Raw genomic sequence first — 24372 nt, 5'->3', positions numbered from 1 at the left:
TTTTCTTTGTCCACCATTTTTTCTCTCCACCAGTAGCTATCACCAATTCAGCCAAATAAAGATATTGATAGCCACTAACCAAGAAAAAACCTCATCAGATGACAGTCTGATAACATATTTATTGTATAGGATAGTTTTTGTTAGAAAAATGTGCATATTTCAGGTAGAAATCATAGTTTACAATTGCACCCACCATCACAACTCGACTAGAATAAATACAGAGAGCAACGTGTATTACCAATTTACTCATCATAAAACATTTCTTAAAAATAGACAAAGCATAGCATTGGAAAGACACAGATCTTGTGAATTCAGACAATATTTCAGATGTTCTAAGTGTTTTACAGCGAAAACACAATAAATCGTTATATTAGCATACCACATGTGCAAACGTTACCCGAGCATTGATACAAGCCAAAGAGAGAGATAACGTAATCATCGCCAAAATGTATTAATTTTTTCACTAACCTTCTCAGAATTCTTCCGATGACACCCCTGTAACATCATATTACAACATACATATAGAGTTTGTTCGAAAATGTGCATATTTAGCCACAAAAAAACGTGGTTATAACATGACAATACTAGCAAAACTAGCCTGAAAATGTCGGGCTCCATTTTGGACAGTGATCTGGCGTAATGAATAACTAATCGTAAACTTGACTAAAAAATATAGGGTGGACAGCAATCGAAAGACAAATTAGTTCTTAATGCAATCGCTGAATTACATTTCTAAAAATATCCTTACTGTGCAATACAGGGTTCGCCAAGCGAAGCTATACCAAAAAAAATGGCGGAATATGCGTATAACATTTTTCGACAGAACAACGATTTATCATCATAAATAGTTCTTACTGTGAGCTGTTCTTCCATCAGTATATTGGGCAATGTATCCTTTCTTGGGTCTAATCTTCTTTTGGTCGAAAGCTGTCCTCTTGTCCGTCGAAATGCCCACTAACGTTCGACCGGGACCCCGAAACGTGCCCGGTGCTTCAATGTGCATCACAAAGCAAAGCCTCAAAATCGCACTAAACGGATAGAAATTGCTATAAAACGGTTAAAATGAACTACCTTATGATGTTTTTAACACCTATAACGAGTAAAAACATGACCGGCGATATATAAGTGGCTAAACCAACGCTTGGAAAGAGAGAGAGTCCGACGTCCATCTTGCGTGAGGCGCAGCAGGAAAAGAACGGTACATCCGGTCTTTTCTGTTTTATACTGGCCCTGATTGCGCAATCGACTCCATTCAAATTGTCACCTCTTACTGACATCTAGAGGAAGGCATGGGCAGTGTTTGTATCCTCATAGGATTTACAGGGACTTTAAAACTGACCTGGGACCAGAGGCCAAAATGTCTGAAATCTCACTCCATATCAGGAAAAGTGCTGTAGAATGAGTTCTGTTTCACTCAGAGACATAATTCAAACGGCTATAGAAACTAGAGAGTGTTTTCTATCCAATAATAACTATAATATGCATATTGTACGAGCAAGAATTGAGTATAAGGCAGTTTAATTTGGAGACGATAAATGCTAATGTTGAAACAGCACCCCCTATATTGAGAAAAGGTTAATGCACTGAACTAACTCTGGTCCCTTGTTCACCCTCTATCTCTTTCCCTGCCCTCTCTTTCTCTCTCTATCTCGCTCTCTTTCTCTCTCTGACCTCTTTCTCTATCCCTCTCTCGCTCCTCTCTCCCTCTCTTTCTCTTCCCTCTCTTTCTCTCTCTATCCCTCTCGCTCCTCTCTCTCTCTCTCTTTCTCTCCCTCTTTCTCTGCCCTCTCTCTCTCTCTCTCGCTCCTCTCTCTCTCTCTCTCTTTCTCTGCCCTCTCTTTCTCTCTCTATCCCTCTCTCGCTCATCCCTCTCTCTCTCTTTCTCTCTCTCTCGCTCCTCTCTCTTTCTCTGCCCTCTCTTTCTCTCTCTATCCCTCTCTCGCTCATCCCTCTCTCTCTCTTTCTCCCTCTCTCGCTCCTCTCTCTCTCTCGCTCCTCTCTCTTTCTCTCTTTCTCTCTCTATCCCTCTCTCTCTCTCTCTCTCTCTCTCTCTCTCTCTCTCTCTCTCTCTCTCTCTCTCTCTCTCTCTCTCTCTCTCTCTGTCTCTCACTCTCCAGGCTCTGCCATATGTTGCCCTTCTGATCGCCATGCTCTTCTTCATCTATGCAGTCATTGGCATGCAGGTGAGTCACTGAAACAGCTATTTGCGACTAAACCATTCGCCCCCAAACCAGCTTAATCCTCCAGTCAGTCTCACAGCAACAGCCCCACTAAACCTCTTCATAAAGAGCAGCAGTACACCTGGGTCATGTTCATAAGGTGCCAAACGGCGAAAAAAACCCTGATTGAATTCAGAAGAGACTACCTGGACGTGTTCATTGAAGAAACGCTAATTTTCAGTTTCTTTTGCAAAAGTTTCCATTGCATGCCCTTCTGAACGCAGCCCTATTCTTCACGCAGTATGAAAACGAACCCTTGTCCTTGTCTATCTATACTGTTTGTTTCAGGTGTTTGGGAAGATAGCCATGGTGGACGGCACCCACATCAACCGGAACAACAACTTCCAGACCTTCCCTCAGGCCGTGTTGCTGCTCTTCAGGTCTGTGGGGGTCGGGGGGGTTACAGGGTCAGAGTTCACGCAGACGTTGTAGGTCGGATATGTAGCGATTAGAACATGTCCAGCTAAAGGTAAAAGAGAATCTGCAATCAATGTACTTTATTAACAACATTTTGGTCTTTAGGCCTTCATCAGGAGATGTGGTTGTGCAAAGGTTATGGATGGGTTGTGGATAGGTTACGGTTATGCTGACTCATTCGACGTGACGAGTCACGTTTTTGTCCCAGGTGTAGCGCGGGGCGAGGAGATACGTCGATGACGTAACATGCTTGGGAGTAGGTTGCCTTGAAGGTTACGCTGAGGTATCTGACGAGTCATGTTTCTGTCCCAGGTGTGCCACGGGCGAGGCGTGGCAGGAGATCATGTTGTCGTGTATTTCGGGAAAGCTGTGTGACCCAGAGTCAGACTACAACCCTGGGGAGGAGATGACCTGTGGCGCCAGCTTCGCCTACATCTACTTCATCAGCTTCTACATGCTCTGTGCCTTCCTGGTGCATAAATACACTTATACACACAGCGTATACTTTATACACACGTATACACACAGCATATACTCTATACACACGTATACACACAGCATATACTCTATACACACGTATACACACAGCATATACTTTATACACACGTATACACACAGCATATACTCTATACACAAGTATACACACAGCATATACTCTATACACACAGCACACACACACACAAACAGACACGGAATACATATCCACGCAGCATACATACACACAAACAGACACGGAATACATATCCACGCAGCATACATACACAGACACAGACACGGAATACATATCCACGCAGCATACACACACACAAACAGACACGGAATACATATCCACGCAGCATACATACACACAAACAGACACGGAATACATATCCACGCAGCATACATACACACAAACAGACACGGAATACATATCCACGCAGCATACATACACACAAACAGACACGGAATACATATCCACGCAGCATACATACACACAAACAGACACGGAATACATATCCACGCAGCATACATACACAGACACACACACACGTACATTTCCACACGTACGCTCACACAGACTGCGGATGTAGACACAGTCCGTCGCTATCCTGTTCTGATCCTGTTTGTTCTGTTGCGCTAGATTATCAATTTGTTTGTGGCGGTCATCATGGACAACTTTGACTACCTTACTCGCGATTGGTCCATCCTGGGTCCTCACCACTTGGACGAGTTCAAGAGGATCTGGTCTGAGTACGACCCAGAGGCCAAGTAAGTGTGTTGTGTGTCTATTTCGGGACTGTTCAATGTCGGTCCCGGAGGGCCGGAACGCTTCTGGTTTTCATCCTCTCCGGAACGCTTCTGGTTTCAGACCTGGGACACCAGGTGAGGGCAATTAACTACCAGGTAGACACCAAAACCAGAAGTGTTTCGGCCCTCCAGGACCAGAACTGAACATCCCCGGTGTATTGAGTGGATATATTTGACTGTATTATGTTTGAGATTATGTCTGCCTGTTGCAGTTGTCTGAATGTATGTCTCTCTCTCTCTCTCTCTCTCTCTCTCTCTCTCTCTCTCTCTCTCTCTGTCTCTGTCTCTGTCTCTGTCTCTCTCTCTCTCTCTCTCTCTCTCTCTCTCTCTCTGACACAGGGGCAGGATTAAACATCTGGACGTGGTCACTCTGCTCCGACGCATCCAGCCTCCACTGGGCTTCGGCAAACTCTGCCCTCATAGAGTGGCCTGCAAGGTAACCGTCTCTCTGCTATCTCTCTCTCTCTCTCTCTCTCTGCTATCTCTCTCTCTCTCTGCTATCTCTCTCTCTTTCTCTCTCTGCTATCTCTCTCTCTTTCTCTCTATGCCATCTCGCTCTCTTTCTCTCTATGCCATCTCTTTCTCACTATGCCATCTCTCTCTCTCTTTCTCTTTCTCTGCTATCTCTCTCTCTTTCTCTCCCCGCTATCTCTCTCTCACTTTGTCTCTGTATCTCTTCCTCTCCCTCTAATTGATCTGGCATGTGTTCAACCCTATACACAGCGTACGTATAGTAACCCTCTTTCCCTCTCAGAGACTGGTGGCCATGAACATGCCTCTAAACAGCGACGGCACCGTCATGTTCAATGCGACGCTGTTTGCGTTAGTGCGCACCGCCCTGAAGATCAAAACAGACGGTAGGAGACACCCCCCTCCCCTTCCCACAACAGCACCAGTTGTTTAGTTTGTGTTGATAGTGATAAGCCGTGTGTGGTGTTTACCCGTGCTCTAGGTAATCTGGAGCAGGCCAACGAGGAGCTGAGAGCCGTCATCAAGAAGATCTGGAAGAGGACCAGCATGAAACTGCTGGATCAAGTGGTGCCCCCTGCTGGTGGTCAGTTATATCACTCCCCCTCCCCTCCCCTAGGCTGCTACAGCAATACATCTCAGTAGAAATAACATCCCCGGCATTACACACTCACACACACACCTGAGATCCTGGTAGCAATACACACATACACACATTCCAGCGCAACATCACATAGTATCACATATTACACACACGTTCTACCTTCCCACTTGCATACATCTACAAGTGTGAACTCTCGAATATCAACAATGTCCCTCTCTCACACACAAATAGCCTACACACACTCGCTCACCCTCACAAACACTCTCGAACTCATGATTCCAGCTTGGTCCTGCTGTTTTCTGCTCTCGTGTTCTCCGCAGTGTGTTTTTGATCTGTGTGCATTGTTTATCTCCACTCCTTCCACCTGTTCTGGATACCACTGGAGATTCCAGGGTGACTGTGACTTTGACTGTGCCTGTGACTGTGCCTGTGGCTGTTACTGTGACTGTGCGCCAGGCTTTGGGCTTGCATGGCCTCATAGTGGTAGACCACTGACTGTCTCTCAGTGCATGCTGTATCTCTCCTACTAAACTCTCTTTCTCTCCCTCTCTCTCTCGCTCTCCTTATGTATCTCTCTCTCGCTCCGCTCGAGCTTTTCCAACAGCTTCAGTACCTTCGCTTTATATCTGTGTCTATCAAACCCCTCCCCCCCCAAAAAAACGACTGTTAAGAACTTCAGAATATTCTGAAGCAGTTCTGTTTTAGGGTGGTGGCATGGAACTAGTGTTGCCTCTCCTCTCCGATCTCTGTCCCCGACATGCTTGTTTAAAAGTGACCCCTTCTTCAGAATCATTCTCTCTCACGCGCACGCAATACTGCACTGTAAATGCACGCGTTCATATACTCGCAAACATCTTCCGTCTACACCCTTTTCCACGTTGCTCCACGTGCTCGCACACAAATCCACACCAGCGCTAGCCTACTCGCGCGTATGCCTAATTCTGCTTGCTTGCATGTGCTCAGTAGAGTCGAACTGTGTATTGGGTTGGGTTCCTTTACAGCCCGAATCCCTCTGCTGGAGTGGATCTCAACTGCTTGACTACATTCCTCTGGCTGGCTCTTTTTTTAGCCGTTTCATAGGTCGACATGACAAAAAACAGCTTAGGCCTGCCGAGTGCTGAGGCGCCACTACAGCCTGGGGTTCGATCCCAGGCTGTGTCACAGCCAGATGTGACCTGTAGCCCCGTAGGGCAGGCCCTCAATTGGCCCAAGCAGGTTAGGTTTGGCCGGGGGTTTTCCTTGGCTCGTCGTGCTCTAGCGGCTCCTTGTGGCGGGCCAGGAGCACGCAAGATGACTCCAGTCGTCAGTCAAACAGTGTTTCCTCCGAGGCATTGGCATGGCTGACTTCCAGGTTGATTGAGCAATGTGTTAAGAAGCAGTGTAGGCTTGGCGGGTCATGTTTCGGAGGACTCGTGTTTGGACCTTAGCCTCTCCAGAGCCCATTGGAAAGTTGCTGCGATGAGACAAGGTCGTAGTCACCAATTAGATATCACGAAGTTGGGGTAAAAATTGGGTAAAATTACAACAACAACAAAAAATAGCTTAGAGCGTTAACTCTGTCTAAATGACATGCCATAATCTCATAATAGTCCCTACAAATGTGTGCTATTTAAACCTGCAGTCTTTAAAAGGATCTTAGAGGTTTGAACCAATGGGCTGTAAGAGTCCTGTACCTCTGACCCTGCCTGTGGCCTCTCTCTCCTCTGGCTGCCTACCTAGATTGGACAGGAGATTATTGGTACAAGTGATAGTTCAGAAGTGGCCAGGAGGCCCAATAGAGATCCTATAATTCAAAGGGATTATGGGATCTCTATGGGATGCCCAGAACCGAACTAGTATCGAACCATAGTTCAGCTACGGTTTCGGGTTTAGTTCTATTTGAGGTGTACCTGTGAGGTATACCGGTTCTGTTTTAGGGTGGTGGCATGGAACTTGTGTTGCCTCTTCTCTCCAAGCTATGTCCCCAGGACTGAAAGACGTAGTTGAGGATCTCGATTACATTATTGAGTTATTATTGAGGGATTGTGGTCTTTGACCTACAGAGAGGATTGGCCATCCATGTGATGCATCTTGAGGTATGGTATGTACACCATCCAGAAGGGTGTGCTTTTTGTGACAGAATGTTAAAATTAGGTGAAACAAAGGCACCAAATTGGTGGAATGACAGCTAATATGACATACAATGCCTTCAGGAAGTATTCACACCTTGACTTTTTCCACGTTTTGTTGTGTTACAGCCTGAATTTAACATGGATTCAATTTAGATGGTGTGTCACTGGCCCAGACACAATTATGTTTTTAGAAATGTTTACAAAATAAGGAAAAATTAAAAGCTGAAATAAGTTCAGGAGTCAAAATGCTTAACAAGTCACATAATAATTTGCATGGACTCTGTGTGCAATAATAGTGTTCAACATGATTTTTGAATGACTACCTCATCTCTGTACCCTGCAAATACAATTATCTGTAAGGTCCTTCAGTCGAGCAGTGAATTTCCAATACAGATTCAACCACAAAGACCAGGGAGGTTTTCCAATGCCTTGCAAAGAAGGGCACCTATTGGTAGATGGGTAAAAAAAAGCAGACATTGAATATCCCTTTGAGCATGGTGAAGTTATTAATTACACTTTGGATGGTGTATCAATAGACCCAGTCACTGCAAAGATACAGGTGTCCTGCTTAACTCAGTTGCCGGAGAGGAAGGAAACTACTCAGAGATTTCACCATGAGACCAATGGTGACTTTAAAACAGTTACAGATTTGAATGACTGTGATTGGAGAAAACAGGATGGATCAACAACATTGGAGTTGCTCCACAATACTAACCTAATTGACAGAGTAAAAAGAAGGAAGCCTGTACAGAACATAAATATTCCAAAACATGCGTCCTGTTTGCAAAAAGGCACTAAAGTAAAACTACAAAAATGTGGCAAAGCAATCAACTTTATGTCCTACAAAGTGTTATGTTTGGTGCAAATCCAACACAACACATCACTAAGTACCACTCTTCATAGCATGGTGGTGGCTGCATCATGTTGTGGGTATCCTTGTCATCGGCAAGAACTAGGGATTTTTCTTAGAATAAAAAGAAATGGAATAGAGCTAAGCACAGGCAAAATCCTAGAGGAAAACCTGGTTCAGTCTGCTTTCCAACAGGCACTGGGAGACAAATTCATATTTCAGCAGGACAATAACCTAAAACACAAGGCCAAATATAAACTGGAGTTGCTTACCAAGATGACATTGATTGTTTCCAAGTGGCCTAGTTACAGTTTTGACTTAAATTGGCTTGAAAATCTATGGCAAAACTTTAAAATGGCTGTCTAGCACTGATCAACAACCAACTTTTAGAAGAATACCTCCTGAAGGCACTGTGCCAGTTTATTTACCGGTGCAGTATAGCGCATGACAGTCCAATACAGTATAGTGATCTAAAGAATATAGTGCCTCATCATAGGATTATTATAGGTTATCCTTTTGGTTAGGGTCCGGTTTTTGAGGGGTATGGTCAGGGAGTTGGCGCAGGGATATGGGCAGGCTCAATCTCCCAGGATGCTGTGCAGGGACCTGCTGTCTGACACAGGAAGCGTTTGTGTGGTCTGTTCACCTAGATGATGAGGTAACCGTGGGGAAGTTCTATGCCACCTTCCTGATACAGGACTACTTTAGGAAATTCAAGAAACGTAAAGAGGAGGGCCTGGTGGGGGTGCACGCCTCCCAGAACAACACAGCCATCGCTCTACAGGTGAGTATTGGGGTGTGTGTTGGTGTGTTGGTCTGTCTGTCTGTCTGTCTGTCTGTCTGTCTGTCTGTCTGTCTGTCTGTCTGTCTGTCTGTCTGTCTGTCTGTCTGTCTGTCTGTGTGTCTGTGTGTGTGTGTGTGTCTGTCTGTCTGTGTCTGTCTGTCTGTCTGTCTGTCTGTCTGTCTGTCTGTCTGTCTGTCTGTCTGTCTGTCTGTCTGTCTGTCTGTGTGCGAGAGAGACTGTGGGACTGTGCATGTACGTGTGCTAGGGCTGCGACGGTAATTTAATAACCATGTAACTGATGGTTATGGATGAAGACTGCCATGAAAATAAAACTTCAAAACCGTTTTAATAGGCCAACATTCATTTTTTTTTTTAAATAGATTTTAACTTTGATTAACTTTATTTTCATGTAGATAAACTTTACCTAATAGCGGGAGTGTTTACTAATGATTATAAGCAATTGTTTTGCAAACTTAGTCTGTCTATTAAACTGTCTACATCTCTTTCCAACTGTCGTTTGATGGTCAACCAGCTGTCGTTTGATGGTCAACCAGCTGTCGTTTGATGGTCAACCAGCTGTCGTTTGATGGTCAACCAGCTGTCGTTTGATGGTCAACCAGCTAAACCAGCTAATCCACTAAATGACCGGGGGATTAGAAGTTTTATAGGCTACGTCTTCTTTTACAAAAAAGGTTGGATGTGTCTGACTATTCGTGAATTATTCAACAGCGGTCGACAAGGTTGTTCTGTCTCTGAGGCCTATAATGCGCTAATGTTCTGTCAACTGGACAATGCGCCAATCCAACCTGGCATGGTGTAATTTGATATGGAATCTCTTCTTAATTTATAGACTAATCAAAGCTGATAACTAGGCTATGGACATGTTGCTTGTATTTGTTTATAAATGAGTGATTGTCAATTTCATCTTTATACAATCGCATAGCTGTCTCTCTCCCCTTCATACTTTCCTTGACAATTCATTATCTTATAGTCGACATTTGGAAAGCCTAAAGTAGGCCTAGGTTTTGTTTTAAGGAAAGGAGAAATATTTGCTCTTGTGTCTGACATATGCAGGTGGCTTTGATTGACGGGTCCTTTTTACTGGGGTGTGCCGTGTGTGAGTTCTCTGATTCTCTCTAAATGACTACAGTATATGTCCATTCAGAAAGATTCCTAACGTAGCCTGTCTGGACTCTATCTCTTTAAAAATACACACCTGTCATGATTTAATCTTGTAAAATGCCTATTTTCAGTAAAGGCCAACTCTGTTATTTTTGACTGAATAATTAGTAAGTTAAAAAAAGGAAATCTCTTGTTTATGACGCCGTTCACACCAATTGCGAAATATCGTCCTGTCAGAACACGTTAATTATTTATTATTTATTTATTTATCGATTTTAGCTTCTTTTCGCATGCGATTCAGCAAGCAAATAGGCATCGGCCTATTAGTTTAAAAAAACTGCTCCGAATAAGTTGCTGTTATAATGCTGTTCATTGTTCTTAGTGTTTTGTACACTCGGTGTATATCCTACTTAAAACTTCCCTCGTCAATTTATATGTTTGGCTACATTGATTTAGCATCATCCTATAATGTAGACTATTTTTTCATATCCTACGTAAAGGATTTGAATCTAAGGCAAGGTTTTTATTACGGTTTTGAGAAAGGACAAATGTGATTTGCTTATGTTTCTTGAGTAAGATGCGCTGCAGTGCAGGCGGCTTTGATTGATGGGTCCTTTTAGGTGGGTGGGTGTGCCATTCGGAAAGTTACCTACAATAGGCCTAGCCTGTCTGGACTTCATCGCCCCAATCAGAAAAAAACTGTGTCTTGTTGCAGGGTCAGTAAATGTGCGAGGAATGAGGACAGGTGCCAGTTTTGCGTTTCCTCTCTTATTAAATGGGGCGCAACTGAATTGAACGCCGGCTACTGTAGCCAAGCTCCTTTCACGATTCATCCTATAGGATGCGTAGCCTATATTCTAACATTTTCGAATATTATTTTTCCAGTACTATTTTTCTCTCATTACTGCATCCTCTATAACCAATTTGAACAACATATCGCCACGGAGAATAACCGCTGCGGCGTTGGTGACGTTCTGCGAATTGTTCAGAAAAGTAGAGGGGACTCCCCACACCAACGGTTACGTCGGGTAACCTGGCCAATTACGTAACCCCAAAATTCCAAGACGTTCACAGCCCTAGCGCGCGCGTGCGTGTGTGAGCGATTGGGTCAACATGACTGTTGAGAATATATGTGTGACGAAACGTGTGTGAGAATCTGCATGCATTTTTTGAGTGCGTGGCATACCACCAAGTGTGCTAATGTTGTGATTCATGACTCAGCAGGTCATTCATGATCAAAACTATTGGTGTGCACGATGATCCTGTCTGTGTGATGACGGACGTGTTTATCAATGTCTGTCTCTTTCGCAGAGGCGTGTGTCTCCGTCTCAGTGTTACCGTTGACAATGTAATGCGTGTATGTCTGGCTTGCGTCGCAAATGGTTCCCTATTCACTATATAGTGCACTACGTTTGAACAGGGCCCATAGGGCTCTGGTCAAAAGGAGTGCGCTGTGTAGGGAATAGGGTGCCATTTGGGACACACAGGTCGTCTCCGTCCACTCGTTATATCGTCATCCAGCGTTTTAACATGTATCTCACCCATCAACTCATGAAGGTCACACTCAAAGCAGCTTACTTCTGTTTCCATCACCGTTCGCTTCGAGCCGTGAGGTTTTATCATTCAGGTAGTCCTCTCTATCTAATGTCCCTCATATTCCTAGCTATATTTTGTCCTCACTGAAACGGGTCCTGTAGGAAGTAAACTATAGTATGTGCCTATTGTAACTAGCTTTAGTAGTCCACGTAGACAAAGGTGTATCTGACATTTCCCACTTAACCACACACTCAGGATAATGTCATAGGAGACACACTAACGACAAGGCATAATCAAGGGGGAGCACATTTGTTCGTCTCTTATAAATGTTCTCATCTCTCACAGTCTGTCTAGCTCTGTCCAGTATGGGCGTCTGTAGACGTCAGGTTTTGCGTGAGAGCCAGCAAAGGGCAGCTGTGTGTGTGTGTGTGTGTGTGTGTGTGTGTGTGTGTGTGTGTGTGTGTGTGTGTGTGTGTGTGTGTGTGTGTGTGTGTGTGTGTGTGTGTGTGTGTGTGTGTGTGTGTGTGTGTGTAGAGCCTCTTTGCCTGAACGAGAACCTTCCTACCAGCCCTTAGCCCCTCCCTCTATTGTCATGGTTACAGGCTGGCCTTCGCACGCTACATGATATTGGGCCCGAAATTCGACGAGCGATATCATGTGACCTGCAAGATGAGGAGCTAGTAGACTTTATTCCAGAGGAGGACGAGGAGATTTATAGGGTAACTTATTCAATTTATCTGCCTGAGGGGGTGTATGGCACGCATATGTATTTTGTCTTGCTGGAATGTGTTGGTTTGGGTAAATGGAATATTGGAATAATGGTAATGGCAGTGTATTATGCCTCACATCAATGTCCTTAATGGAGGTAGATGCACTGTACACGGCACACACAGATATACACACAGTGGTAATAATGTTATATTTGATTTGTATGGCACTTTCCATTTACCGAGCAAAATCACAAAGCTATAAACTCAATTAGTCACCAAGGTGGACTGGACGTACAAGTTGCACAGATCAAACCTGTAGGTGTAGGGACAGGACTATGTACTCTGTTCCTCTCAGAGGAAGTAAACCATTTGCAGTCTTTCTGTTTTTCTTTTTTCAGTTCCGAAAAATGAATTATAGGGCATTCATCGCGCATATATCACGAACCAGCTTTTGAATTTATTTTCTGCCCATACGATGATTTCTGAAAGGAAAACAAATCACCAACCACAACAAGTCAACCCAGTTCGCACATCACTAGCGTTGTGTATTCATCCTCTGTGTTGAACAGAAAGTAGTCCCTGACCGTTTGACCCTGAGTGTTCCTCCACAGCGCAATGGTGGCCTGTTCGGTAACCACATCAACCATGTGAACGGGGACCACCACCGGCGCTCGTCAGGGCAACAGACCAACGCCACCCAGCGGCCCCTGCAGGTGCAGCCGCCTCCGCACTATGCCCACATGGAGCAGCCGGTGGGGCGTCTCTGCCGGGCCAACGTCATGTCCCACCCGCACCCCAATCACCACCACCACAACTCCTCGTACGGCAAGTCGCCCAAGTCCACCAACGTCAACCTGAACAACGCCAACGTGTCCAGTCTGCCCAACGGAGGAGGACACCACCACCGTTACTATGAGTACACTCCGCCCCCCGCCAACGGTTACCCGGGACACCGCAGTGGCCTCTACTACACCGACTTCGGCACGCCGCAGGGACAAAGGTGACCACACACTGACCATCAGCTATCTCTTTCTCTGGCCGAGAAATGAAATGGGTGACGCGTCATGTGTTGTTGAATGGGATTGATTAGTTAGAGTAAGAGAAAATGGGGAAACGTCTGTGGCTTGAAGCTTCGTGTAAACTTCAAATGCCACACTATTTAGAAGCTATAATGTCTAACCTTTAAACTCTTCCGTCCCTTGTCAATTCACCTGAGTGACTCTCGTAGTCCCTCGTAGTCATACAGCTGTCTCAATGTGTATGATGATGTCAACACTATGGGTTTTTGTACAATATAACAAACCTGGGATATAAGTTTGCATGGAGAGTTAGCATGCAGCTACCATTAGCCATAAGGCCATTCTGTGTACCTATCATTAAAGATTTGCCAAAGGCAGGACCTAGGCTCGCCTTATCAGACCTTCCCCTTGTCGCTGACCTATAGCACATACCCTCTCAGACCCTCCCTTAAACTGACCAATCACATGCTTATCAGCATCCTCATTCCATATAACTGACCAACAGCACACTTCATATTTATTCAGGTAACCCATCCCACAATCAGTCAATACATCTCTCTGGAGCACCCCAGGGTTGGTTTGAAAGTCCATTTCAATTCTTAGGAATTCAGGAAATGATTTCCTGAACTGCCTGTAATTGAAATGAAACTGCCCCCCCAACATTGGTACAAACGTCACCCCTCTGTCTTCTTTCTTCACTTATACATATATAGGAATGCATGTATATGCTTCATATACTGTAGGATAAATATATGCCACTCATGGGGTCCCTTTTCCCTCTGTTCTCTCCTCTCTTTCTCCCTACCTAACCAAAATGCTTTCTCTCAACCATCTCTCTGCTTTCTTGGACAAAAGGCGCTACTATGAGACCTATGTTAGGTATGTTACTTTCCTAGGTATGTTTAGAGCAGTATGTGTCCGCCACAACAAGGGGGGACTTTTCATTTGAATTATGTTTTATGGGGCCAGTAAGTGACTAACTGCATCCCTATTAGGGTTGCAAAATTCCGGTAACTTTCCCACAATTCCCAGATTTTCCAGAAATCCGGATTCTGGGAATCCTCCAATCAGGATTTCCGGAAAAACTGGGAGTTTTGGGAAAATTACTGGGAATTTTGCAACCCTAATCCCTGCTAAATTAGTGCTGGCCAGTCATCCCATCTCCCTGTTTCTGCACCACCACCTATCTGTGGAGTAGAATCCCTTGTCCTAGTAGTCTGATGTTTAATGAAGAGAAGGGAAAGGCCTGATTGGCCAGCACACTACCTAGCGCCTAGACCAATCTTGCTGTATGCATGTGTCTGCTAGGAAGGAGGGCACTGCTAAGAGAGGTGAAGTGAAGTGCTTTTGCCTTGAAGGAGGAACTTGGGTGCTCAAACCACATGGATATGAATGGAGATTTACCTTGCTCCCCTTAAACCCTGACTACTGCCTGAGGCCAGCAACGACAAGGAGCTCTATAGAAGGCCCTCAGAAATGTCTTTCATTAAAGGGATTGTTCACCCAAATTACAAAATGAAATATTGCTTTTCCTTATCCTGCAAGCATTCTTTGAAAAAAAAGGTGCTATCTAGAACCAAAATGTGCTCTTCGGCTGTCCCCATGGGAGAACCCTTTGAATAACCCTTTTTTGGTTTCAGGTAGAACCCTTTTGGGTTCTATGTAGAACCCTTTCCACAGAGGGTTCTACATTGAACCCAAAAGAGTTCTACCTAGAACCAAAAAGAGTTCTATCTGGAGCCTAAAAGGGTTCTCCTATGGGGACAGCTGAATAACCCTTTTGGAACCCTTTTTTCTAAGTGTACGGACAAAACCAGAACATGGATTGTTGTTTTCCCTTGTCCATAGACTGCTTGCAGGGTAAATAAACCAATAGGTCATTTTGTAATTTGGGTGAGCTATCCCACGGCTGAGATGGGGGACGATGATAAGGGGACGTAAGTTTTGATACGTCTGATTGAAGACTTCTCAAACAATCGTATTACAGGCAACCGTGGTTTTCCTTTGAGCGACAAAAAGAAGTGTTAAGTGAACGTTGAGTGCTGCTCTTTGGTACTGTATGCATCGTACGCTGGTCTACTACAGCTTCTACTGTCCCTGTTGTCTTGATGAGGCTGTGGTGGTGGGTGGATGAGGAGGACGCTAGTTCTGTTGCATCGCTGCCCCCTGGAGGCAGGAGGTTTGCGTCTGCATGACAGTGCATGGCCCTGTTCCCCCACAACTCCCGCAGTCCAGCCTCACCAGTGGAGGCTGGTAAAGGGAGGATCGCTCATAGTAATGGCTGGAAACGGTACCATTCTATTCATTCCATTCCAATGAGCCTGTCCTCCGATTTTAAAGTGACACCAGCCTCCACTGCCCACCACCCCCCTCTGATCTCTGAACCCTGACCCCTCACCCCCTCCCACCAGGTCCCACCGGGGAGACGCCCGCCTTCCCACCATCCGGCGGGAGGAGTTTGAGGATGACAGGTACTCGGGAGAGTACTACAGCGGGGAGGAGTTCTACGAGGACGACAGCATGTTGTCAGGAGACAGGTAAAGTAACCCGACACGCCACCCTTACAACCTCAGAGAAATAAATGTATCCTATATATTGTATATACCGTACCTCACCATGTGTTCCTTTCTGCTAGAGCAGGGGGTCTCAAACTAGCGGCCACCGAGCCAGATGCGGCCCCCGAGCATATTAAAATGGAATTCAAGCTGCTAGTTCACCTCCCAACACCCTATCCTTCCAGGAGGTCCTATATGGAACACGTGGACAGGTACCAGAACAGTGACACGGAGTACGAGACGCCGAGAGGCTACCATCACCCCAACAGTTACGACGACGAGCAACCCCTCTACCAAGACGGAAGGAGGTCGCCTAAGAGACGGATGCTTCCTGCCACGCCCCAAGGTAACATCCCTTCTCTCTGTCCAGCATGCTTCTGAAGCTTGTCTACAAATAAACTGATACTAAGGTCAGATAGAAGCTAATCTTCGACAGCTATTCACACACAGTTTTTTAAACTGACTTGTCACTGACTTGGTTTTCTCCGATTTTAAAGAGCCCTTCATGACAGTGTTTTGTTTGTGAATGTGTGTTGATGCCCTTCAGTTGCATGTAGTCGTTGTTTCCTGCATGAGTAGTTTAGTTTCACTAGTTTCACCCCCCTGCCCTGTCCGCCCGTCACTCGTCCAGGTCACAGGAGGCCCTCCTTCAACTTTGAGTGTCTGAGAAGGCAAGGCAGTCAGGACGAGCTGCCACACCAACGCACTGCTCTACCACTGCACCTAATGCAGCACCAGGTAACACACACACACACACACACACACACACACACACACACACACACACATTGCTCTACCACTGCACCTAATTCCGCACCAGATCACACACACACACACACACACACACACACACACACACACACTGCTCTACCACTGCATGGGATGCACCAGCAGGTAACACACACCCCAGTGGACAGCTCTGCATCTGCAGCACCATATAGCACACACACTACCAGTGCTCCATGTTGCATGAATTGATTTACCAGTGCAGTGCTCTACCAGTGCTTTTAGACCAGTATGTGTTAGACCAGTGTGTGTGTTAGACCAGTGTGTGTTAGACCAGTGTGTGTGTTAGACCAGTGTGTGTTAGACCAGTGTGTGTGTGTTAGACCAGTGTGTGTGTGTGTGTGTGTTAGACCAGTGTGTGTGTGTTAGACCAGTGTGTGTGTGTGTTAGACCAGTGTGTGTGTGTTAGACCAGTGTGTGTGTGTGTGTGTGTTAGACCAGTGTGTGTGTGTTAGACCAGTGTGTGTGTGTGTGTGTGTTAGACCAGTGTGTGTGTTAGACCAGTGTGTGTGTTAGACCAGTGTGTGTGTGTGTGTTAGACCAGTGTGTGTGTGTGTGTGTGTGTGTGTTAGACCAGTGTGTGTGTGTTGTCAGACCAGTGTGTGTATGTTAGAACAGTGTGTGTTGTCAGACCAGTGTGTGTGTGTGTGTGTGTGTGTTAGACCAGTGTGTGTGTTAGAACAGTGTGTGTGTGTTAGACCAGTGTGTGTGTGTTAGACCAGTGTGTGTGTGTTAGACCAGTGTGTGTGTGTTAGACCAGTGTGTGTGTGTGTGTGTGTGTTAGACCAGTGTGTGTGTGTTAGACCAGTGTGTGTGTTAGACCAGTGTGTGTGTGTGTTAGACCAGTGTGTGTGTGTGTGTTAGACCAGTGTGTGTGTGTGTGTGTTAGACCAGTGTGTGTGTGTTAGACCAGTGTGTGTGTTAGACCAGTGTGTGTTAGACCAGTGTGTGTGTTAGACCAGTGTGTGTGTTAGAACAGTGTGTGTGTTAGACTAGTGTGTGTGTGTGTGTTAGACCAGTGTGTGTGTTGTTAGACCAGTGTGTGTGTGTTAGACCAGTGTGTGTGTTAGAACAGTGTGTGGTGTTAGACCAGTGTGTGTGTGTGTTTGTGTGTGTTAGACCAGTGTGTGTGTGTGTGTGTGTGTTAGACCAGTGTGTGTGTGTGTGTGTGTGTGTGTGTGTTAGACCAGTGTGTGTGTGTGTTAGACCAGTGTGTGTGTGTGTGTGTGTGTGTTAGACCAGTGTGTGTGTTAGACCAGTGTGTGTGTGTGTTAGACCAGTGTGTGTGTGTGTGTGTGTGTGTGTGTGTGTGTGTGTGTGTGTGTGTGTGTGTGTGTGTGTGTTAGACCAGTGTGTGTGTTAGACCAGTGTGTGTTGGTAGACTAGTGTGTGTGTGTGTGTGTGTTAGACCAGTGTGTGTGTGTGTTAGACCAGTGTATGTGTGTGTGTGTGTGTGTGTGTTAGACTAGTGTGTGTGTGTATGTGTGTTAGACCAGTGTGTATGTGTGTGTGTAGACCAGTGTGTGTGTGTGTGTGTGTGTGTTAGACCAGTGTGTGTGTGTGTGTGTGTGTGTGTGTGTGTGTGTGTGTTAGACCAGTGTGTGTGTGTGTGTGTGTGTTAGACCAGTGTGTGTGTGTGTGTGTGTGTGTTAGACCAGTGTGTGTGTGTGTTAGACCAGTGTGTGTGTGTGTGTGTGTGTGTGTGTGTGTGTGTGTGTGTGTGTGTGTGTGTTAGACCAGTGTGTGTGTGTGTGTGTGTGTTAGACCTGTGTGTGTGTTAGACCAGTGTGTGTGTGTGTGTGTTAGAACAGGGTGTGTGTGTGTGTTAGAACAGTGTGTGTGTGTGTGTTTTAGAACTTTGTGTGTGTGTTTTAGACCAGTGTGTGTGTGTGTGTTTTAGACCAGTGTGTGTGTGTGTGTTTTAGAACTTTGTGTGTGTGTTTTAGACCAGTGTGTGTGTGTGTGTTTTAGACCAGTGTGTGTGTGTGTGTTAGACCAGTGTGTGTGTGTGTGTGTGTGTGTTAGTCCAGTGTGTGTGTGTGTGTGTGTGTGTGTGTGTGTGTGTGTGTGTGTGTGTTGTTAGACCAGTGTGTGTGTTGTTAGACCAGTGTGTGTGTTGTTAGACCAGTGTGTGTGTGTGTGTGTGTGTTAGTCCAGTGTGTGTGTATGTGTGTGTGTGTGTGTGTGTTGTTAGACCAGTGTGTGTGTTGTTAGACCAGTGTGTGTGTGTGTTAGATCAGTGTGTGTGTGTGTGTGTGTTAGACCGGTGTGTGTGTGTGTGTGTGTGTGTTAGACCAGTGTGTGTGTGTGTGTGTGTTAGACCAGTGTGTGTGTGTTAGACCGGTATGTGTGTGTGTGTGTGTTAGACCAGTTTGTGTGTTGTTAGACCAGTGTGTGTGTGTGTGTTAGACCAGTTTGTGTTCCTGATCCCCCTCTACAGGTGATGGCTGTAGCAGGGCTGGACTCCAGCAGAGCCCACCATCTCTCCCCCTCCCACTCCACCCGCTCCTGGACCACTCCCCCCGCCACTCCAGCCAGTAAGGAGCAGTCGCCCTGCTACACGCCCCTCATCCGGGTGGATCACCCCGGACGCAGGTATACAAAAACTCCGCTGTTCTGTCTGTACAACCCCGATGAAGGATACATGCCGACACACATTTTTGTTTTAGTTAATGACAGAAATGTATAGTGTGACTGTAACCTGTGAGTTTTATTCGGAGATCTGTTCTTCTGGCTCTTGGAGGAAGGGTAAGGGTTGATGGGTAATGCTTCGGTCTTGCGTTTGGAGGGGTTGCAGGAGCCACGCTGCATGTCTCACTATTATTATTTTGTCACTAGGACGTTGTCTTGCACTCTGATATTGAACATTGAGTCTTACACTGAGTCACACTGTCCCCTGCTTCCTCCTCCTTATCGTTGGCCCTCCGTTTTCCTCTAAGAGCGTCTGAATCTCCTCTTCTCTTCAGGGAGAGTGGCGTCAGCAGCCAGGTGCCTCTGAGGAAGAGCTCTTGGTACACAGACGACCCAGAGTACTCCCAGGGGATCTATTCCCCCGTCCACCTCCAGGTGGCCCCGGAGTACCACCAGCAGCGCCATCAGAAGAGCGCCACCTCCTTGGTGGAGGCGGTGAGTCCAGGGCAGGGTAGAGGAGGGTGGGTTGGTGCCCTTCAGGCTAGAACCAGTGGATAAAGGGTACGGTACCGGGGCTGGAGTCATGTAAAATGTAAAATGTAAATTTGTTCAAGTCAGGAAGTGAACTTGTAATGAAAATGTAATTGCTAGAAATTGAATGCGATTGACCTTAGTGTAGGGAAATGTGCTCTGAGATGATATATGGAAGTCATTAGTAGGCTACCACGTTAATGAGTACAGTATATTACAGCTAGCCAGGTGTGGATGGTTTGAACACTCAAACTCATTACGTTTCAGATACGCAAACAGGCTTTTTATCGCTATTAACAGTAACTTTAATAGCCCGCGTAAACACAATGTGGTCTCTTTTCTCCTGTCGCCGGGCAGGTGTTGATATCAGAGGGTCTCGGGAGATACGCCATGGATCCAAAGTTCGTGGCCGCCACCAAGCACGAGATAGCGGACGCGTGCGAGATGACCATCGACGAGATGGAGAGCGCGGCCAGCCACCTGCTGAGCGCTGGCGTGGTGCCGGCGGTTAACGGGGTCAACGTGTACCCCGCCATGAGCGAGCGGGACTACGACCTTCAAGACGCCACGGCCCGTTATAGTGACGAGGAGCCGGAGGTGGAGCTTAGAGTGGTGTACGAGGAGGACCTGGCAGGCGAGATGATCTGCATCACCACTTTATAGCGTCGGCTGGAGAATAAACGACTAGAAGTGAACTGCTCGCTGTATGTACTCTACTTAATATAGACTACAGCACCGACAGTGGAAAACCCAATGAGAAATGCATCTATTGGCTTACAACCAAAAGAAGTGCCTTTTACATGGAAGAGAAAGGTACCTATGAGGAGAGAGAGAGAGAGAGAGACACTGGCCCCGCCCACTTATTCTGTCACTCGCCCTCTGCCAGCCAGGGCATTCACGTCAACGTCTGTCAATCACAGGGCCAGGAACCAATCCTGGTGCCAGGAAACTATGTTACTTCCGCCCTCCCAGACCGGCACTACTGGCACATGGTGGACCATGCCCGTAGGTCATAGGTCACGGTCTGGAGGTGACACAGGCTCATCAACGAGCCAGTCGCAGACTGAGGGCGTGGAGTGTCAGTGGAGGAGATGGACCTATTGGCAGAGGCGTGAGGTACCGGGCCGGGTCGTTAAGGGTGTTGACAATCAGATGAAAGATGTCATTCCCTCTGTCACTTTATTAAGGTTTTGGCATATCATGCAAGTTTTCAATGCAAGCATAGGAAGGCATATCTCCCCCCCCTTAGATGTTTCAGTATAAGATTAACCAGTTTAAGTATGCAGGAGATATCAGTCACATTTATAGCATCATCAAACCAGAATTATTCACTGAGTGGTTCAAGCCCTGAATGCTGATTGGCTGACAGCCTTGGTATATCAGACCATATGCCACGGGTATGACGAAACATGTATTTTTGCTGCTCTAATTACGTTGGTAACCAGTTTATAATAGCAATAAGGCACCTCGGGTTTGTGGTATATGGCCAATATACCACGGCTAAGGGCTGTATGCAGGTGTTGAATCGTGCATAAGAACAACCCTTAGCTGTGGTATATTGGCCATATACCACACCCCCTCGTGCCTTATTGCTTAAATATACACTTCTGAGGTGACTACTAGCATTTGGGATAAATGCACTAGCAGGCAGGTTGTTTTTAGTTTTAGAATAGCCTGAGAACTAATATTTCATAGTAGATACACTGTAAATGAACTGTATTATATTAAAAATAATAATAATAATTGTAAAGAGATGTTCTATATTTTGTAATGATGTACCATTTCAAAAGAAGGTCAGCAATACACGCCGTAATGAATCCTATTATGCTACCAGGAGAGAAGAGTCGCTGGTGTTATTATTTTATTCGGTACAATATTCTGAGATGAATTGGCCTTTCTCTTTGTTGTTGCTCATATGCATCGTTGGCTTGTCTGTGAAACCGTGTGGTTCTTGGAGTAACGACACAGCTGCACAGGAAATGCAAATTGTTTTTTTTTTTTTTTTTTTTTAACTTGTTTTATGAGCGAGCGTAAGAACACTTTGTGCGTCACCCCAACCACACCAGTACCAGTACCAGTACCACAGCGTTAAGTCCCCCCTTACTAAGAGCATCTTTGTTGGACTTGAAGTTAGCTAGGCTTCAAGGAGGCTACTCCACCTTTAACGAAGATGTGATGATAAACATTTGTGTTTGCATATGTTGTGCAGGTGCACAGTACAGGAAGGTCAAACGCTTAGTGCGTCGACAACGCTGCTTCATTCACCCATTTTGAAATTCGTTCAACAACTTTATTCGTTTCACCTATCCCAACGGACATGCCTTGTGCCGCTGAAAGACAGCGATATGATCGAAGAAGTGAGACGAACAGGAATCTCTGTCGTTCTCAATGCTTGTATTGGGATTTTTCCTCACGATATGATGCATGTCAGTAAATTCCACCGACCCTTTCAAACGGAATCTTCCTAATCACTTCCTAATCACTTGGCCTCCATGTTGTTGTTGCTGTGTGAGGCTTGTGACAGACTGAGCCTGTGTGAGCCAGGATAGACCGGATTGGCATGGTGGCTGACTGGTGAGGCACGTAATTCGTCAGGGTTGTTCATAGGACAGATGAGACCATAATGAGGCATCATGGTCTAGGTGGGTCCACAGTCTCTGCCATTGTTCTCTTTTTCTGTTGTGTTGTCGTGTCTTATTGGGTCTGATGTGTTTAAGCTGGAGAGAGGCTAAGCAATACTAAACCCCGCTCTCTCGGCGTCTCTCTCTCCGGCTTCTCTCTGCATACACTATACCTCGTGGTGGTCCAGCACCGTCTGGGGAAAACATATCAGCCTCCCTCGCAACCAACCAGTCTCTTTCCCACAGCGAGCTTCTCCTTCCAATGAGAAGGGAGCGTTTGTACCACGGCTCGTTTTTACGAGATAACTCCACTCTTGTTGCTCTCGACGAAAGTTGAACATTGATGGACCACAAAATTACTTTACACAAACAGACAAAATACAGACGACAAAGGATCGAGCTTTTTCCAGGCGCTGCCCTGGAGATTTTGACTAAGCGCAGATGATGGGTAGGTGATGAGACGTGGGATCTGTAGTTCACGAGTGGTTGATTTGTAGTTCATGAGTTCGCAATGCGTTCTCAGTCAACTGCCGTGAAAATGTAGGTTTTCCACTTTGTGTGCACATTGAAAGGGCTCTTTGAATCGTTTGTGAGTAAAAAAAAAAAAAAGATGTGTTCTGGTCTTTTTGTTGATAACTATCTTGTGAAAGAACCAATGCGAATTCCAGGCACATTGTACTATTCGTAGCAATTACTGATAAACTGAAAATATGCATTGTTTTGTAAACACTTGTGTTAAGCAAAAGATAAAACCAACTTACTTTTACCTCATGTCAGGGATTCCTGAAAAAAGAAAAGAGAACATGATTTGGTTCCATACCAACGGTATTTAAATATTAGCACATAGCTGTTTGTCTTTGCACAAGTAACTGTATAGTACCAATGTTTCTCATTTTTCTATACAAATGTTTGTGTATTAAGGTGAGACAATTTTGTACTTTTTTGTGACTGTGTGTATGGTTTAGTGAAATCTATATTTGTCATTTACACCTCACCTTACATTGCTGGGACAGAAATATGAAAGAAAAAAATCAAACATTTTCAAGGTGCACTGTTCCTCTGTTTGCGGGTTAAAAATGGTAATATACCAGTTTACAGAGAAAGACTTGTTGATTTAAGCATTTTGAATCGTTTTCATTCTATTATTATAATTATTATGATTACTGTTACTACTATTACTGTTATTAAATATGTATTCAAATAGAAGAGATCATGTTAAGTATGTACAAATGTATGGAGAGACCCATGGTAATGTTCTCTACTTGAAAGTCCCAAAACATTGCTCTGTAAGGCTTTTATTCAGTAAAACATGATTTATCTTAGTAGCAAATGCATTATTTTGACCCTCTAGGTTTTGTATTAACACATTTTTTGTATTTTCCCATTTTATTTTGGCCTTGAATTCATTCGAAACGATAATATTTTATTTTCGAATGATTATTACTGAATAAACTTACGCTGAAATTCTGCAGCTGTCCTTTACCGGTGCTTGGTTTGAGAAATCATACATTTGAATGTATTGTGTACCATTTTCATCGTCTTTTACATTTACCATAAAGTAACAATGCATTCTACAGTTGACATACATTCTGCAACCTCCTATAGACAAAATACCAGGGTTGTGGTCAATTTGAATAGAATTCAGTCAATTCTGTCTCTCACACCCCATTCTGAATGTGGAATTAAAATCTAAATCTGTACATTTGTTTGGTTATGATAAAGGTAAGACGGTCATATAAATCACCTTATTAAGTCTTCCAAATTAGGTATATTTCTTATTTTTTAAGGTCAGAGAACATATAAGTGACACTTATTGGTGCTGCTGGTGCAATCAATGGTTGGATGTATCTGTATCTCTGTATGTGTTAAGCTGGGGGAGACTGTTGTTGATGGTTGCCATGGTGCCTTTGGTGGTCTGCATCGCTGACCCACCCTCAGAAGGCCCACAGCAGGAGTATCTCCAAAACTAGACAAGACACAACACCGTCATCCCCGACTGTTACTGTCATGCATTTAGTTGTGTATCAAATGGCTTCAACGTTTATTCAACGTTTATAACACAGTTGTGCATGTTGAACAGCAGCTATTCAGTGGGGGAAATAGGAATGAGACTAGGTAGCA

At 45.1% G+C, this 24372-nt stretch overlaps 1 protein-coding gene across 4 annotated transcripts in view; it reads left to right on the top strand.

Annotated features, from left to right (window-relative positions):
* The window catches only part of LOC139564067 (voltage-dependent L-type calcium channel subunit alpha-1D-like), a 116783-nt gene extending 93063 nt beyond the window's left edge, over nucleotides 1-23720 (top strand). For 3 of the 4 annotated variants that reach the window (XM_071383291.1, XM_071383295.1, XM_071383285.1), the window contains 17 exons: nucleotides 2118-2183; nucleotides 2508-2599; nucleotides 2949-3108; nucleotides 3757-3884; nucleotides 4263-4359; nucleotides 4678-4780; nucleotides 4876-4977; nucleotides 8607-8740; nucleotides 12001-12117; nucleotides 12720-13108; nucleotides 13983-14006; nucleotides 15539-15664; nucleotides 15868-16028; nucleotides 16314-16420; nucleotides 18909-19063; nucleotides 19435-19594; nucleotides 19988-23720. In XM_071383291.1, the coding sequence (XP_071239392.1) occupies nucleotides 2118-2183; nucleotides 2508-2599; nucleotides 2949-3108; nucleotides 3757-3884; nucleotides 4263-4359; nucleotides 4678-4780; nucleotides 4876-4977; nucleotides 8607-8740; nucleotides 12001-12117; nucleotides 12720-13108; nucleotides 13983-14006; nucleotides 15539-15664; nucleotides 15868-16028; nucleotides 16314-16420; nucleotides 18909-19063; nucleotides 19435-19594; nucleotides 19988-20293 (2427 nt within the window). In that variant the 3' untranslated portion in view covers nucleotides 20294-23720. The remainder of the gene's footprint in view (nucleotides 1-2117; nucleotides 2184-2507; nucleotides 2600-2948; nucleotides 3109-3756; nucleotides 3885-4262; nucleotides 4360-4677; nucleotides 4781-4875; nucleotides 4978-8606; nucleotides 8741-12000; nucleotides 12118-12719; nucleotides 13109-13982; nucleotides 14007-15538; nucleotides 15665-15867; nucleotides 16029-16313; nucleotides 16421-18908; nucleotides 19064-19434; nucleotides 19595-19987) is intronic. The other variant, XM_071383287.1, reaches the window with a different exon arrangement.
* Nucleotides 23721-24372: the final 652 nt, after the last annotated feature.

Source organism: Salvelinus alpinus, chromosome 2 (genome assembly GCF_045679555.1).
Source record: "Salvelinus alpinus chromosome 2, SLU_Salpinus.1, whole genome shotgun sequence".
NCBI classification, from domain to species: Eukaryota; Metazoa; Chordata; class Actinopteri; order Salmoniformes; family Salmonidae; genus Salvelinus; species Salvelinus alpinus.
The sequence above is the reverse complement of the archived record's forward strand: the minus strand, read 5'-3'. Positions and strand labels throughout refer to the sequence as shown.